Source organism: Lampris incognitus, chromosome 3 (genome assembly GCF_029633865.1).
Source record: "Lampris incognitus isolate fLamInc1 chromosome 3, fLamInc1.hap2, whole genome shotgun sequence".
NCBI classification, from domain to species: Eukaryota; Metazoa; Chordata; class Actinopteri; order Lampriformes; family Lampridae; genus Lampris; species Lampris incognitus.
In genome coordinates, this window is record NC_079213.1 from 79,598,629 (window position 1) to 79,617,626 (window position 18,998).

Here is an 18,998-nt window from a genome sequence, read left to right on the forward strand (position 1 = left end):
TCTCTCTCTCTCTCTTGCTCTCTCATTCTCTCGATAAAAGCATCGTTGGATGGTCTAATCTTTATTCTGTTCCCATCACTCTCTGTCTGGAGCAATCATCTCTCGGCTGAAGTCTGGTTCGGTTAGTTTAATCAGCTTGTTAGTGTGTACAGAGTGTAAGTGAGAGTTTTACCTTCAGTGTGTTGTAGTCTAGACGTGCAGCAGCTCAGAGTTTTCCCTGCAGGAAAGTGAAGTGTGTGTTGCAGTGCCGGGCAGCCAGGTATGAGCAGCATATATAGAGCAGTGAGCAGCCAGACGGTGACAGACGCAGCCCCCCTCTCTCCCTCTCTCCCTCCCTCCCTCTCTCTCTCTCTCTCTCTCTCTCTCTCTCTCTCTCTCTCTCTCTCTCTCTCTCTCTCTCTCTCTCTCTCTCTCCTCTCTCTCTCTCTCTCTCTCTCTCTCTCTCTCTCTCTCTCTCTCTCTCTCTCTCTCTCTCTCTCTCTCTCTCTCTCTCTCTCTGCATGAGTCAGTCCTGAGTGTCTGAACTTCTCCTCTTCACAATAAAAGCTCCCAGCTTGCCCCTAAATCATCCCTTTCATATTAAGAGCTCCAACACAGACGGCATTTGCTGCTCCTGTCTAAAGTCAGCCACCCAAAATAACAACCACTCACCGCTGCAGGAGTCATGTTAAAAGGTGACATAGAAAAAGAGAGTGACGGATGAGAGAGATGGATCGCAGAAAACAGAGACACCCATATCTCATTATATTTATCTTCCTACTGTGCTTCCATTTGCTTTACCTATCCCTAGTTTTCATTGTAATCTGGAAAGGACATATTTCACTTAAATGGCAAGGACTGCCCCAAAAGAGCGAACAATTTCAGCTGTTTCAGATGATAACGGCAATACTGAAGAGAAATAAAATCCACCCTCTGTGTACTCTTCATGGCCTCACGGAAACATTATCTGCCCTTGACATGTTTGCAGGGCAGAGGCACTATTATCAACATGTCAGCCACATGGAAAATGTAGAATAATGGTTGTCAGAGTTTTGTGTTAACACTTACAGTGCAGTGCCTTCGGAAACAATTTGACAGATGGACACAACGCCCCCAAAGCCGTGGTATGGATAAACAATCCCACCCTGCAGGTCCGGTTTCATTCGGCAAAATATGTGCCTTTCGCAATTAACAGGATTTCTCCTCTATTATTTTGTGGGCTGAGATACACACTTTTTGGGGCATTAGTCCTTTCTATTTTTGGTTGGGACGTCTCTATTTTTAGATGGGCTCTGTATTTTCCAGAACTCCTCCGCACTGCTTCTGTCTCTCAGGTCTCTCAGGGGTGATGAGTCACAGTGATAGAGTCTTTCACCCACTATCCGTGTGACTAGGTGGGTGCTGTGTGTGTATGTGTATTGGTGGGAGTGAAGATCAATTTGGGGCGGCAGGGGTCTTGTCTGACTGGAGATAGCAGTTATCTCCCACATCTCTCATGTGTTGAGTCATTTCACTCCCTGTTCTGTCAGCCAGCGAGCCTCCCCTGCTCTCACAACCAGATTCGGCGACAACAGTGACGACACTGTCATGACCGCAGAGTATGTATACATTATGCTGTTAGGTCACACAAGCCCTATAATAAACATCCCTCCGTCTGCCAGTGGGAGCTGTGTTGTCATTTAAAAAAAAACTTTCGGATGCAAGGATGTGGGTCTGACCGAGAGTGTTTCTTTTAATTTCACATCCTCTCTCTACCACACACGTGCTCACAAACACCACCATCTCACACCAGGTCAGGGATTTGGACTGCCATTCTAATTGCAGGTTGATTGACTTCGTCCTCAACCAATGTGACTCCTAAGCATGTGTCGTGCGTGTGCGTGTGTGGTGTGCATGTTATTACTTATGTATCTGTTCATATGCGTGGCCTTTTTCTGTCTAACATACACAGCTTTCGCTCCTGGGAAACACAGTCTGCTCTCTAAGAGTGGATCACTGAGGCCTCTTAGTTTCCATGCTGTCAACTCCCAAGCATACACCCGACTCTCTTGCTCTCTTCATCTCCCTGTCCGACCCCCCCCCCCTCCCCGTCTCTCTCTGTCTCTCTCTCTTTTCTTCCCCCTCGCTTTCTTCCAACCCCCTCTTATGTTCTGAAGGTCAGCACCAAGAAACCCTCTTCCTTATTTGAAAGCTGCTCCATTCCATTCAGGTCACTTCAGCCCCGCCGTCCAATCCAGTGGTGCGTCTGTCTGATGTCTCAGCCAATCCTGTGTCTCCGATGTCCTTTTAAGGACTGCCCATCTCTGACTCTGGAGGTTGATGTGGAATTATCTGCTTTCCTGTTCTCTACAGCTCCCTTGTCTCGCTTGACTTCATTTTCTTTTCTTTTTTCTTTTGCTCTTCCTCTTGCAGACTCTTGCTTTTTTTTGCCGGCGATCAATTTTCCCTCTCGATTCGCGTTCACGGAGGGCAAACGTAACAACTGCTAAAGAGAACCGATCGACCTGCAACCGATTATGTTTACCTCCGCATTCCGTCCACTTCATTAGACATTCGGTAACGACAAACCGCAGCACAAGCGTGTAGCTCGGTAGGCCTGCCATATGTGGTTGTTTAACATGCATGTTTCCTGCTTTCTATAAAACCACACGTAACACCTCTACAAGAAAGTGATTGTTAATACACCATTAGAGAGTTCATGAGTTGCACCTCATAAACACAAACACACTGCTGAGAGGAAGCTCTGAGTCACAGCGCAGATATGTGACAAAACCTGGCAGCCAGAGCTCCCTGCTCAGCTCGCCATACAGCTTCAAGACGCTTCCCTGAACATAGCTTAGACGTCCACAGATGCAGGTCTACATGGAGCACGGCCATTACAGGGAGAGAGAATCCAGGTCATGGGGTCCCACATACAGTCAGGGGAAACTTGGAACGAGATAACGACACAAAACAGGGATGGTTACATATCGGCTACTGTACCAGACAAGCTAGTAAAGACACTTCTGCGAGTAGAGGTATGGCAGTGATGTGGCTGGTTGGCAAGATTTGTTTTCTGGCCTCCAGTTTATTCCAATTATCTGCTGATCATTTATTAAAAAAAAAAACTCAAAGAGGGTTAGAGAGGTTTGAAGCTACTGTCGCTATTATTCAATTTCTTGGTATGACAATTATGCCACCGTAAAGGGATTGAAAAGTACAGGGGTCAATCCACATTCATTACATAACACATTCAATGTAGAGGCCTTCAAAGCTGTGTGACTCAGAAAAATATACACAAGACTCATTCTGTTTGGGACATGTACGTGTGTGTGTGTGTGTGTGTGTGTGTGTGTGTGTGTGTGTGTGTGTGTGTGTGTGTGTGTGTGTGTGTGTGTGTGTGTGTGTGTGTGTGTGTGTGTGTGTTTGACTCAAAGAGAGAGAAGAGTGTGGAGGGGGCTTGAACAGGAGGCGCATGAGTGTGTGTATTATGGATTCAGGAATGGGCGTTCCCGGATGCCATGGGTGTTGAGGCAACACATGTTGGGTCATGACCCCACACCCTGCCACTTTCTGGCAGCATTTTAACACATAATGGTAACCTCTGATCTATAGCCCCGGGAAGCTAATTGTTGTACGCTGTGTGCAATGTGGTTTTCTTAAAGCCCAAACCTTTCCACTTCCACCCTAGACACACATACAGACATAGTTTGACCTCAAAATTTCCCGCCCAGGGATAATTGTACTTCAGTCACACCTCATTCAAATTTAAAAAACCGTTTACGGCCGAGTGCAGAAGTTGCTCACTGAAGCTAGCATTACTGTGCTCTGAATGGAAAATCCCACATACATATACTGTCGTGCATGAACTAATGCACACAAACACACACACACACAAGCTGGATCTGTGGGAGGATTCCCAAAAAAAAGCAGTGAGTTGTGAGAGATTGTATAACCTTTACTATGGGGCCGTGATGGAGGGATAGTCTATTTCCTCTGCACTACCACCCTGCACCGGCCAAGTGATGATGACATTATCACAGCCTATCTTTCAACAAATCCGTAGCCAGCAAACAATTTAGTGTAACCTAAACCTGAATCATTGTTGGCCCCCTGGGCCGACACAAGCTCAGTTTTTGCAAAAGACCATGTTATGTACAAATGCAACAGTGAGGCTCTGTCAAGTGATGATTTGTGCCTGTTTTTCGAGATCCGTAATCTTGCACTATCTTGAGTAAGCATAAAGGAAAAGCTCAATCAAAACACCGGCAGAGTCGCTGCCAGTGAGACGTCGACTCAATACACATAAGAAGCATTTTCAGAAATACGTGCAAGAGAACAATTTCAACTGTCAGAGTTGATTCCCGGTCTTATGAAACAGAGATTAAGCGATGGAATGGTTGGAGGATAATTGTTGCTTGGTGTCTGACGCCCACCCAGAGATTATCTCAGCCTATAATAAAATGTTTTACCCCTATTATCACGACCCATAGCATGGTGGTCACACCTTGATATATTTCACTCAGTTGACATGTACATGTACGTGCAATGGTTAGTCCTACAGTACGTGGTTTTGGATCTGGATGAATGAGTTTTCTTGAAATTGTAAAAAAAAAAAATGCATGCATTTCTAAGATTTTTTATATTCATAATAGTGTCTTTATGTTTAAAAATATTTTGTTACATTTCTTTGATGCATGCATGTTGTCAATGGACCTATATTTTACCATTGCTATGGAAAATCCTGTTTTAGGAACTGAGATACCGTAGGAATTTCTGGATTGTAAATATATGTAAACATACAAGCACATGCAAAAAGCACAGCGTTTTTCCTCCATTGCTGGCAAAGATATGTGAGAATGCCTTGAAAATGCAAACAGATCCTGTGAAATGTCACACCCAACAAGCACGTACATTTATCAATACAGGGTAGCTGACACTGGACACTACAGCCACTAACACCTCATCCATCATTAAACACACACAAACACGAGGATGTGCGTGTGTGTGCACACACACGGGCACACTATAGGATTTATAAGTTCCAGGTGTTGTCCAAGTCCAAATGATATGGCTTCACAAACAGTCATGTGTTCAGCAAAACCACTTCTGAGCACTGAACAAGAAGCTCATACTAAATCAGGGGACATATTTTTTTATCCAAAACGGCAGTGACCTAACGCTGACGTGCTAGATCTCGGCCAGCTGAAGTATACGGCCTGTTTCACAGCACAGTTTCAGTCCCAAATCCTTTCACATCTTCATTCAGAGCGGGTCGAGAAATCTGATTCTTTGAAATCCTACCAAACCCTCTTTCACAGACCGATGGCCATGACCCTCAAATAGCACACGGTAAGGCCAGATGTTTCAATATATTTAGAAAGCACACCTGCTTAAAGCAATATTTCACTGCAGCGTCGTACTTTCTACCTTACCGTATCTGTGTTGCTCATGGTTACCTGCCAAAACATGAACTTTTGTTTTTCTCATGTTTGTCTAAAGATCACACCTCCATCACATCTACCAGCTCAAACAACTTATCTAAAGGACACTAAAGGACTGTCGGCTGTGGCTGTGGTGTCACACAGTGGATGAAATGTAATTGTGAAAAACAAATGAACAGAGCACCAGAAATGACAACCCCCCCTTTTTTTCCCCCAACTGTATCCAGCCAATTACTACACTCTTCCGAGCCGTCCCAGTCGCTGCTCCACCCCTTCTGGTGATCCGGGGAGGGCTGCAGACTACCACATGACTCCTCCGATACATGTGGAGTCGCCAGCCACTTCTTGTCACCCGACAGTGAGAAGTTTCACCAGGGGGACATATTGCATGGGAGGATCATGCTATTCCCCCCAGTTCCCCCTCCCCCCTGAACCGGCACCCCAACCGACCAGAAGAGTGACCAGGACACAGACCCACATCCGGCTTCCCATCCGCAGATGCAGCCAATTGTGTCTGTAGGGACTCCCGACCAAGCCGGAGGTAACACAGGGATTCGAACTGGCGATCCCGTGTTGGTAGGCAATGGAATAGACCGCCACGCCTCCTGGATGCCCACAATAAACTTACATTTATAATAAGGATCGCCAAATAATGCATATTTAAGGCTTGAAATCATCATCATTGAAGTGACTTATTTTGTTAAGCTACATAACTGCTGCTTCACTTCATTGAATACACTTTCAGAGTTAAAAGTGAGACGTTACGGGCTTTGACTTTTTGCACCTTTCATCACCCCTTGGCTACACCCATGTTACATGAGCAGGGAGTGAATTTCCCAGGTAATTAAAGAAGGAGAAGCTCATAGCAGAGTGAGAAACTGCCGTTATTTCTTTATTTCATGCTTTACCAATTTATTTTCTCACACGTGCTGAGAGAGAACGTTTTGTCTCTGGACACCAGGACATGTTTCTCGCCTACCAAGCTGGTTTGAACCTCTCCCCCAAGAGTTTCCTCTGATTCTTTGTTTTTGGCTTGGCATCAGCGCTGGGTATCACAACCAAATACTGACTGCCTTTTCTCTTCCTTCAGCGCCGACAGACAGCTGGGCTGACTTCACAGCACAGGTCTCCTGCAACCTCCACAGTTTGCCAAGTCATACAACCACTTCCTTAGCACGGTTAACCCAGAGTTGTTAAAGCAAAATCCACCCAAACAATGCATTTTTGTGTTATTTCTATGATTCAGAACAATTTAATCTAGATTTATGAACATGAGCGAGTCGTTCCAAAAGCTACAAACAGCACTGTCAAGATACTGCTTGTTTGTGTGTGTGTGTGTGTGTGTGTGTGTGTGTGTGTGTGTGTGTGTGTGTGTGTGTGTGTGTGTGTGTGTGTGTGTGTGTGTGTGTGTGTGTGTGTGTGTCGCTGCTCCATTTCCAGTCAATGGTAAACTCATTTTGTGGGCACTGTGACTGGATGAGGATGATTAAGGATTCAAGCTCGAAGGGCTTAAACACTATTGTTTTTGTGTAGGTTTGTCATTTTTCTTCAGAAATGCTCGCATAAATTCCTGCAAGACGATACTTGGTAGATAGTCCATGGGCCAGAGCCCAGAATTTCCTATTTCGGTACACTCAAGGTGGCAAAACTTACTTATAATTTTTGAAAGGATCCATGTCTGTAGATGATATTTTGGTATGATAACCATTCCTGAGTGGCAGCTGTATCACAGTTATCAGCTCATGAAGTTAACCACCCGCTAAACTAAATTGCATTTTAGACGCTGGTGCATATCCTGGTTTAGCCTCATGGTCAGGTCATTTTTCAATGTTCTATAATATTGTCTTTGGTATCATTTTAAAGGGGACCTTCTTAGCTTTCATTCAAGCCCTGTTGTGGATATTTCTCACAAATATAGAGGTCACTTGAGCTCTTCAACCCGTCAATAACACACATCTTTCTGCAATGTTCGCCTAAACTATATACTTTCTTTTAGCCCTGTGGCATCTAGGAATATCAGGGACACAAAACACAAAAACTGGAATACTCACAGGACTGTAAAGATTCAGGAAATGTATAATATACCCATACTATGTCATTGTGTGAGGTGATTGTGAACCTTAAATTAGAAGGGCATTATTACTAAGAAACTAACTAGACCAAAGCCAGTTAGTCCATGGGTCAGACCAGATATCGATATCACCCAAGGTGACACAACTTCACTGGTGCCATTTTATTTGGTACACTAACAGAAGTAAAATAATACATGATAACCTTTCCAAATGAGCAGCTATTTCATTTTTCTTTCAGGAAACCTGTTTCTGTGCCTCTCACGATTGTGTATTTGCCCAGATTTTTACAAATATAGCATTTCAACACCCCTGGTACTGATTAGCCTAGCTTAAACTCTGGGACAGTTCTTAGTTGGCCAACAACCAAGGATAACCAGTACTGTGTACTTCCATTCATTGTGCTAAGCTAGGCTAACGTGCAGCCAGATAGCTTTCTACTAAACACATATAGAGGAAACTGGTATCTATCTTCTTGTCTCACTCTGGAGAAGATTGTAAGCTAATTTCCCATAATGTTATTATGTTCTTTTAATGTATATGTTAATATGATTAGTTAAAGTGGCTACGAGGAACTTTCATCTTGTGTTGATTTTAGCGGCCTCATGTGGACAAAATACAGCTGTTGCATAGCAACTAGGTAATGTATCTATTTGTGGCTATGTAAGATAAATAATGGTAATATGACGCTGGTGAAGCAAAGTAAACTTTGTTTTAGTAGTGTTCATACACCTAAGTTACATGTATTTGTTTGTATGTGGCAGGTGAAAACTGACTGAATATGGCCACTGGTGAACAAGCAAGTTTTTACCCAATACCAAAGCGCCCACGGGTGGAGTGCATTATCCACTGTTCTGATGATACAGATAAGCTGGTTTCACTACAAAGTGTCGACTCATGGAGAACTCTGCTCAGGGCAGCTCAGATACGAAATCATGTACCAGTTTTGAAACTGGCAAAAGACATTCCTGAGGGACAGATTCCAGCAATCTACTACCGCAGAAAGTGTCGCAGTATCTTCACTATGAAGCAAATTCTTGATGGCCTCCTTGCAAAATAAAAGAAAAGTTGTGTCTCTGCTGAAGAGAAACAATCTAAGAGAGTAGCTCGACATGCTCCAAGTACATCTAGGACTTATGATGCAGAGTGCATATTTTGTCAGAAAAACAGCAAATATTCCAAGAGACAGAATACGAGACAAGTACTGGTGCAGTGTCGAGAACTGCGAGCTGATGCAAAGATCAGGAGTGCAGCCACAAAGAAAAGGGACAGCAGAATCCTTGCCATTGTGAGTAGAGACCTTGTAGCAGCTGAAGGGCACTACCACAGGTCATGCTATAGACTTTACACCAAAGAAGAGGTTTCCAAAGGAGAGGTTGCCAGCAATGAAGATGATGATGCTGCAGCCCAGTATGAAGCTGCTGTGAATAAGGCATACAATGAGCTGTTCCTCTTCATCAGGATGGAGCTTTTTGGCAATCCTCAAGTGATGACAATGACTGATCTCTCTTCTAGACTGGTAGCTTCAATGAACTCCCAAGGCATTGCCCAAGTCAAGGAATCAACCAAGAAGCACATAAGGCGAAACCTGGAGAGTGAGTTTGCTGGAGCCTTGCAGATATTCCCTGATGAGAAAGGAAAATTCCTCCTCTATCCCGATAACTTGTCCATGAGGGAACTTGCCAAAGAAAATCAGTCTCTCAAAAGGGAGCTGCAGACCCTGAAAAGTGTCAGTGCACAAGATGTTATAGCCAAAGCAGCCATCAAATTGAGAGCAGACATTAAAAGTCAAGATGTTCCTCAAACCTGGCCGCCTGAAGTCAAACCAGAAGCAGAATGTCCTACCATTCCAGAGTCGCTCATTATCTTCCTGTACTCTCTACTCACAGGCTCAAATGATCCTGATCATGCATCCCAGAGAGTGCAGTGCCTTCTGCAGTCATTTGGCCATGACATAGTATATGCAGTGACATGTGGAAATACCAAGCCTTCCAAGCACATTGTTCTGCCATTCAGTGTCAAATCGTTGACAGGAAATGTAGAGTTGATAAACATCCTCAACCGACTTGGTCACAGTGTGTCCTATTCACAGATGGAAGAGATCAACACTGCCCTGTGTCTCCAGAAACTCTCATCATCAGGGAGTGGCATTGCCCTTCCAGCTAACATCCATCCTGGCATATTCACAACTTTAGCCTGGGACAATATCGACCGTCTTGAAGAAACTGTCAGTGGTGAGGGAACATCTCACAGAGTCAATGGGATTGCTGTGCAAGCAAAGCCAGTCAACCCACTTCCTGTCCAACCCATGCCCACTGTTCCCAAAACAAAGAAGAGAAGCATTGATGGACCCCCACCAATGTTACCAACTTACAATGCTGGACAACGGGTAGGGCCACCACAAAGCAAAAAGTCAGATGCCGATACTGCAGCCAATACTAAGCTTGCCAGAGAGAAAAACCTTCTTTGGGTCCTAGCACGCATGTCACAACAAGAAGAACAATCAGTCAGCAGCTGGACAGGCTTCAACATCCTGACTCGAGGAGAGATGACGGTCATCCCCGACAATATAGGCTATCTGCCTACCATCAGTGCTCCAGTGACACAAATGTCTACTGTCAACGAGGTGCTTAACCAGTCACTGAGCATCATGCAGTGCTTAGGCCTGAGGAAGATTGTCTGTGTCTTTGACCAAGCCCTGTATGCGAAGGCTGTCGAGATCACATGGAAACACCATGACAAGTTCCATGATATCATCGTTAGGCTTGGGGTATTCCACACCATCTGCACACTGCTGGCAATAATAGGAAAGCGTTTCCAAGATGCTGGACTCAAACACCTCTGCATTGAGTCTGGCATGATTGCAGAAGGCTCAATTGCTGGTGTTATGGATAGCCGCAAGTACAACAGGGCAGTGCGACTACACAAGCTCCTGTATGAGGCTCTCATGCGACTGACCTTGAATGGTTTCCTGTCCTGGTTGGAAGAAACTCACAGGAATGACATGGTTCACCTGAATGAGACACTGAAGACCATTGACAGCCTTGGGAAAGAAGTCTCACAACATGCTTTGAAGGAGGTCCTCGAGAACAGCTCTTGTACATGCATCATAGATCTATTTGAAGTCTACCGTGAGTTCCTTAGAGGTGGAAACGGCAGCCTCTCGAACTTCTGGATGTCCTATTTGGACATGGTTGAAATCTTGTTGGGGCTCATCCGAGCATCCAGAGAGGGAGACTGGATGCTACACTTGGCTAGCATTCGAGCAATGATCCCATGGTGCTTTGCTTATGACAGGATGAATTATGCACGCTACCTCCCCTACTACTACGCCCAGATGTCTGAGCTGCCCATCACACACCCAGATGTGTACACAGAATTCATGGAAGGAGGCTTCTCAGTCCAACTGGGCTGCACCAATCCCTTTGGCCGAATCCCTGTTGACCAAGCTATAGAAGAAACGGTGAACAAAGACACCCAAACAGCTGGAGGGACAAAGGGATTCAGCTTGAAGCCAGGAGCTGTGACCAAATATTATCTCACAGCTGAGTATAGAAGCATGTACCTCAGACAGCTGAGAGACCTGACAGGTCAAGGCAGGTGCAAATGGTCTCATCCAGATCTACAGAGTCCAAGGATCAAGAGAGATGAAGCAGATGTCCAGTCTCTCATGGACCTTATGGAGAATAACTGGCTCAATCCTATGTCCCCTGATGAGATTGATTTGGTTAGCCTCTCCACTGGCAACATGGCTCCACCTGATGTGACCATAGATCTCTTGAGAGCTCTTGAGAAAGGAGAAGAGGCCTACCAAGCATTCCAGCAAACAAGGTTAGATGCAGACCCACCACCTGTGAAATTCCACGACAAGATGACCAAGCAAAGTCTGAAAACATTCTCCAATGTCAGCACAAAACAAGCTCATGGAAAGAAAGCACAGGATGTGGTTCTGAAGGCAGATAGAAACCTTTTCAGTCACATGATCCTGGTGGCTGAAAGCAGGAAGGTGAATCTGAAGGATGTCCTTGCCTACCCATTGGGCCCACTACCATGGGCACTGGCAAATGCTGATGGGTCCTTACGAAAAACAAACAAGGCTGCACTTGCCAGAGAGCTTGAAAAGAATGTATCTCCTGCAGAAGACATCCCAATCCCATCTACTTCCATCATTGATGGGATGAGCCTGGTCCAAAAAATGAATGGCAACAACAAAACCTTTGCATAGGTGGCAGAGTCAGCCTTGACCCAGGTCCTCCATGAGGGAGCACAGAGTGGGAGGATTGATGTTGTTTTTGATGTCTATCACCAGACTTCGATCAAAGATGCTGAACGACTGAACCGGGGTGGAGACATCACTCTCCAGTACAAGAATCTTGCAGGGGGACACCACGTCCAGCAGTGGAGAAAATTTCTGTGCAGTTCCTCCAACAAGACCAGTCTCATCAAGTTTCTGGTGGAAGAGTGGAAACTCCCACGATACAGAGCTATGCTCCATGGCAAGGTGTTGTACATGACCTGTGAGGAAACCTGCTACAAGTTGACAGAAGATGGGTGTGAGGAAGCAGCAGAACTGCACTCCACACATGAAGAAGCTGACACCCGTCTGCTCCTGCATGCATTGCATGCAGCAAATGCGGGCTCAAAGTCAGTTATCATCACAGCTGAGGACACTGATGTCATGGTGCTTTGTCTTGGCTTCCAGAAGGACATCACCTGTCCCATCTACCAGAAGTGTGGGACTCAGAACCGCACACGGTTTGTCGACATCACCAAACTGGCAAGTTCACTTGGAGACAGCATCTGTGACAGCCTAATTGGCTTACATGCCTTCACAGGCTGCGACACTGTCAGTGCATTCGCTGGTCGAGGGAAGCTGAATGCCCTGAAGATAGTGAGAAAGCACACTTCCTGCCAAGAGACTTTTAGTCAACTGGGACAGACATGGAATGTGAGTGATGAGCTGTTCCAGAAAATTGAGCAGTTCACCTGTCGGATGTATGTTGCTAATAGCAGCACTGCTGAGGTGAACAAACTGCGTTACCGGCTCTTCTGCACCAAAAGGGGAGAGGTTGAGTCCAGCCAGCTGCCACCATGTAGAGACTGTCTCTTTATGCATGTTCAACGAGCCAACTATCAGGCAGCAATATGGAAGTGCTGTCTGCAGGCTAACCCTGTGGTGCCAAGCCCTACTGAGTATGGATGGACAGACGATGAAGGCAAGCTGGCCATTTACTGGATGCGCTCCCCACCTGCACCAGATGTGGTCTTGGAAATGCTAACATGCAAGTGTGTGCATTCATGCAAAATGCCAAGCTGCATGTGCCTGTCAAATGGACTTCCATGCACAGACATGTGCAGGTTACAGACCTGCAGTAACCAAAAACAGCAGGATGGTCCAGAACTGGACTTTGAACTTGGGGAGTCAGATGATGAGAGAAACGAGCAGTTTGATGAATGACAGTGTGATGATTCTGATGGTATTACTGTGGTAGTAGTCTATTGATGCACAGGATGTTGATTCTGGACTTGGTTACCCAGAGCCTGATAACAATAATGTAACCATATTCACATATACCCATTACCCTACCCATTACCATTACATATACCCACTAATGATATGGGATTACATGTATCATTGACTAAGTATATGTAAATGTCAATGTTGTTTAAAATATTAAAATAGTTCATTACCTCACTATGGTATTCCTTTTTATCATGTATTTTGATTGTGTATTTAAACAAATGTATAGAGACCAGTTTGTGACCTAACTGGCTTTGGTCTAGTTCTCATTTAAGGCTCACAATCACCTCACACAATGAAATAGTATGGGTATATTATACATTTCCTGAATCTTTACAGTCCTGTGAGTATTTCAGTTTTTGTGTTTTGTGTCCCTGATATTCCTAGATGCCACAGGGCTAAAAGAAAGTATATAGTTTAGGCGAACATTGCAGAAAGATGTGTGTTATTGACGGGTTGAAGAGCTCAAGTGACCTCTATATTTGTGAGAAATATCCACAACAGGGCTTGAATGAAAGCTAAGAAGGTCCCCTTTAAAATGATACCAAAGACAATATTATAGAACATTGAAAAATGTCCTGACCATGAGGCTAAACCAGGATATGCACCAGCGTCTAAAATGCAATTTAGTTTAGCGGGTGGTTAACTTCATGAGCTGATAACTGTGATACAGCTGCCACTCAGGAATGGTTATCATACCAAAATATCATCTACAGACATGGATCCTTTCAAAAATTATAAGTAAGTTTTGCCACCTTGAGTGTACCAAAATATCGTCTGGCCCATGGACTAAGAGACACGAAGCTTTGCCCACTGATTGGAAGTTGTGTGCAAGTGTTGCCCAAGAAATATGACCCCAATCAGCCTGATGGGGGCGCTATAATTAAAGGTCAACTTTGAAAAGTCATAACTCCTACGCCATAAATCCCATTTACACTAAAATTGGTATGTAATATATATCACCGCTCTACAAATATGCCTGCAGAACTACTAAAGTCCACCTAACTAGATTTTCCACCATTTTGAATTTTCTGAAAAACACTGCTTTGACATCTCCTCCTAAACCGTAGGTCCGATCGCAGCCAATTTTTCCGTGGATCGTTATTGGACCAAGCTTATCAACATTGCATAAGGCTTGTTTATATCTTGTTTAGTTTTCAAGATATTGACCAATGAACTTCAAAGGGGCGTGGCTCAGCCCATAAATACACCAAAGTCAACAACCGTTGGGCCCTTCGTCACAAAACGTGCGTCCAAAGTACCTGAAACATTACCAGGAAGTTACATTCAAGTAGACCACTAGGGGGCGCTACATTTAAAAAATGGCGTGTCATAACACAAATCGGACTATAAATCAGAAATTGTTTGTCCAGTTATTACAAAACTATCAGGACATGTTTCATACCAATGTTGAATCACGTGTGTAAAACTTGAAATCGCTCAATAACCTCTGACAGTCCATGCTTGCTTGAACCGTGGAATCTCCACTTGCGGCTTTATTCTAATTCTTTTGTTCAAAGCTGTAAGCACTAGTATATAACAAAGCTCGACAGGATGTTAACGCTTCATAAAAAATTTGCTGTCATCATTTACTTTGCCGTTGAGGGAGAAACATCAGAAATAATTCTTTCAATAACATTATCAATTACAATCTTGGCTCTCCTGTTTCCAGCAGAAGCTGGAGATAGTAACTAAGAGTTGGTCCCTTGTAGTTAAAACCCCACCAGCAGACACTGATTCCAAGTCATTTTATTCAAAACACTAAAATGACAGTTGTACTCTGCTTTGTTTAGGAACACGGTGAACTGAGACAGTAGGATCATAGTTTCCACTCAGTGTCTATATTCAGCAATTTGACAAACTGCTCGATTAGTAACTCAAGTTGTTAAACCCCCCCCACAACTTTGTAAAAATGTGTGCCCACCATGGTCTTGGATAAATTCTGCCGTCACTTTTTCTCAACAAACAGACTGTAGAGTGACCATTGTCTCAAAATATGGACAAAGGAGCCATAAAACCAACTCCTTTAAACATAAAAAAGTAACAAAACAGGGTGGCTGTTCAACGGATGCAGATATTGCTGTACCGTTTTGGGCCAACACAAACTTGTGTAGCTTTAAAGAGGAGGAAGAAAAAAAATCATACCAGGCTAACTGGGACACATGCCAGATAACATCTAGGAAGTGATGAAGACTGTGATAATGTCAGAGGTTGCAGGTCAAAAGTGGAAATAGCCAGAAGCTGCTTTATCAGCCTGTGTTTCTGCTGGTCACCTGAGGAAACAGAACAGACTCTGACCTTCTAACATGGCACGGGAACATGACCCTTAGTAAATAGCAGGGCTGCTGTTTTTACTGTGTAATTATAGACTTATTTTAGGGGGGGAGGCAGGAGGGGGTTGAATTAAACCATCCACAAGCTTCACTGTGGGGAGCTGATTGTTGTTGGCAGCGTGTTCGTGTCATTACCGTGGAATCAGCTTTTACTGTCATCCTCTGTCCCGCTGGTTGGACAGCCCCAAGCCAGGGCACAGGAAATACAATACAATGTGCCAACATGTTAAACTCCTCGGCAAAGTTTGTCTGCCTCACAGAGCACCACTCAAATCACACCCAGAGCCTCACACACACAGCCAGGTATTTACCTGTCTTTTTCTGTCTCCTCCTCTACACCCTCCACTCTGGAAGTACAGAAGTAACACAACATTAATGTTCACGGTAAGAGTTGCACAAAAAGCATCCATGAGGAGGATTCAACAATCCAGTACACATGCAATATGTAATGCTCTGAAGGCTGCACAATGCACTAGCCGGGTCGTGGTGGGACTGTAGTTAAGCTCTAGTCTACATGCTTCCTGTCGTATCCTAAATGTAGTGCTGTACCTTGGTTGTTGATGATATACTAAAATATACCCTCATATCATCGCAATGCAAAAACAACAATCATTTTCCTGTGTCTCTGCTGTAGGAGGATTAAAAATACTTGGTGACATTTGTAAGTAGAACAGAAGGGAAAAGAAAAAAGAAATGATTTTTTTTCAAAATTAAAAGAAAAGGAAAATATAAGAATCAACCATTACAACGACAGAATAAACTTCATCTATTATTTTTCTGCTGAACCCACATCTGAGTTCATGATCAGACATGCTTCAGCAATTGAGATCCATGCAGAGGAGGCTTGTGCATTGCAGTCAACTCCAAACACAGGATAACCAAGCACAAAGCCATTCACTGACAAGCTGCGCCCAATTCTCCTCCACTAACACAGACATCCTACCTGGCCACTATGGATCTCATAGACGGCCGATAAGGATAAAACAATGGCTCTGGACCGGGGTCACATTGAAACAATAGGAGCCACCCAGCAAAAGCCACACAGATCTGTTTACAGGCACAGACAGACAGCAGCTGACAGGCCTGCCCTGGCACACATGATGGCACATTGACACCAACATAAAAAGCAGGGGAATGCTATTGTTCCACACAGGGCTGGGATTCCCCTTTAACCCTTTCACAAAGCTGAACGCACATTATGAAAGACAGTCTGCCTGCAACCAGCCCTCCCCTGGTGACTTGTCTGCTTGCTGACCCCCAGGGCGGAGTAACGGTAGGGGAAGGTGTGTGGGTGGGTGGGTGGGGGGGATTCATTGCAGGGTTGAGTTGTCATGCCAAAGTCAAGTCAAATTTATTTGTATAGCCCAAAAAAGAAAATCACAATTTACTTCCAAAGGGCTTTACAATCACAGTTATAGTCTGTGCAATGTATGATTCCCAATTTCCTTAGACCCTTAATTCGGATGAGAGAAAACGCCACAGAGAAAGAAAAAAAAACATTGTCAGGAAAAACAAAAATGGGACAAACTTAAGGAAGAGCATCAGCGGAAGGAGGCCTCTTCCAGGATGGATAGACAATAGGTGCTGAGTGGACAGAGTAGACAAACAATAACACAATAATGTCCACTCTTGTGCCACGGAGGGCTGCATGTATACAGGCCTTTCTCTCCAACCCAGCACTACACCAGCTGATATCGATGATCAACACACTTTCAAGCAGATAAGAGGCTAATCAGCTGATGTAATGTTGGATTGGGTAGAAAAGCCTACACATGATCCTCTATGCAGCACATGAGTGGACACTTATGACAACCGGATGAAAAGTTATAGTGAAAAAAAGCTGTGAGTAGTACTCACAGCTTTGGCTTGGTGGGAAGTGGAGGACCCTCCTTCACAGGGGAGGGGCACAAATTGGCTGGGGCTGAAGGAGAATCCGGGGCCTCCTGGGTCGGAGCTTGGGCCTGTGTAGCAATTGGAGCCAAGAGTCCAATCACCGGCTCATAATGTGTTGGAGGTGGTGGTCTCAGGGTCTCGGAGGACTCCTTAGGAAGGCTTGGGGGTGGATTCAGGACTCGGCCATTTTGTGTTACAACCTTGGCCCTCTCCTTGCCCTGCAGCTCTGGAGCTGTCTGTGATGGTGACAAGGCTGACACACTGGGCCAGATCTCCAGCTCATTGATGTGGAAACTCTCGGCGCTGGGCGGTGTCTTGGGTGGCAGCTCCAGCTGGCTGATCTCGGTGGGCGGGGGAGGAGGGGGGAAGGCCGCGGCATCCTCGAGTGCCAAGCTGTCACCACACACACCATTGCTGGATGAGTCTTCACCAGCTGTGAGAAAGAAATCAGGATTAAGAAGAAGAGGTCTTTTTTTTTTTTACATTTTGGATTACCCCCCCCCCTTTTTTTTTTCTCCCCAATTGTATCCAACCAATTACCCACTCTTCCGAGCCGTCCCGGTTGCTGCTCCACCACCCCTACCAATCCAAGGAGGCTGCAGACTACCACATGCCTCCTCTGATACACGTGGAGTCATCAGCTGCTTCTTTTCACCTGACAGTGAGGAGTTTTGCCAGACGTAGCACGTGGGAGGATCACGCTTTTCCCCCCAGTTCCCCCTCCCCTCCTAACAGGTGCCCCGACTGACCAGAGGAGGCGCTAGTGCAGCAACCAGGACACATACCCACATCCAGCTTCCCACCCACAGACACAGCCAATTGTGTCTGTAGGGACGCCTCACCAAGCCAGAGGTAACATTGGGATTCAAACTGCCGATCCCCGTGTTGGTAGGCAATAGATTAGACTGCCAAGCCAACCAGTCGCCAGAAGAGGAGATCTTTATTTATTTGTAATTTTTTTATTTTCAATCGCGACCTCGGTTAGCAGACAATACAGACCTGGCTGCTCTATACCATCCTTTGTCATGCTGATCTGAAACAAATCTCGAGCAGCAGATGGGTCCAGTCAGGCTGATGCAGTTGCTGCTTATCTGGATCTTTCCTCTGACTGTGGTGAGCATTGGAAAGGACACCCACACATCCATCAACGAGAGTAAACATAAAGATATTCCTGAACTCCTATGCCCACACAGAGCTGTTCATCAACTCAACCATCTCCCCTTCTTCACGTAAGTGCGGAATACAGAATAATAAAAAGGACAATGACGGTAATCTTGACCAAAGGAAATACCATATCACCACATGACTGAGCAAAAACCCCAAAACCTCCCTCAAAGAAGATTGAGAGTCACTGTAATGGCATTGATTCGTTTTCAAATAATACAGTTTCAGCTCATGGATGACTTTGTATTGTATTGTTATTGCCAAATGAGGACCATCAGAAAAACCCATCCTTTGCTGCGGTGACATTATTTGTGCCATTAGGAACAACCCAAGACATGCTCATGTCCCACACTGACTATATCCATGCTGAATCCCATTCCTTCTGGATTAAAAAAAAGAAAAAAAAGAAAGAAAGAAAGAAAGCGGGGCAACCGGTTGGCGTGGTGGTCTTTTCCGTTGCCTACCAACATGGGGATCGGCAGTTTGAATCCCCGTGTTACCTCCGACTTGGTCGGGCGTCCCTACAGACACAATTGGCCGTGTCTGCAGGTGGGAAGCCGGATGTGGGTATGTGTCCTGGTCACTGCACTAGCGCCTCCTCTGGTCAGTCAGGGCG

General features: G+C 45.0%; 1 protein-coding gene across 1 annotated transcript in view; it reads right to left on the reverse strand.

Moving 5' to 3' along the window:
- palld (palladin, cytoskeletal associated protein) overlaps positions 1 to 18,998 on the reverse strand; it is a 143,044-nt gene that overhangs the window by 81,529 nt on the left and 42,517 nt on the right. The window contains exon 9 of the mRNA XM_056278031.1: positions 17,570 to 17,651. Coding sequence (XP_056134006.1) covers positions 17,570 to 17,651 — 82 coding nt within the window. The remainder of the gene's footprint in view (positions 1 to 17,569; positions 17,652 to 18,998) is intronic.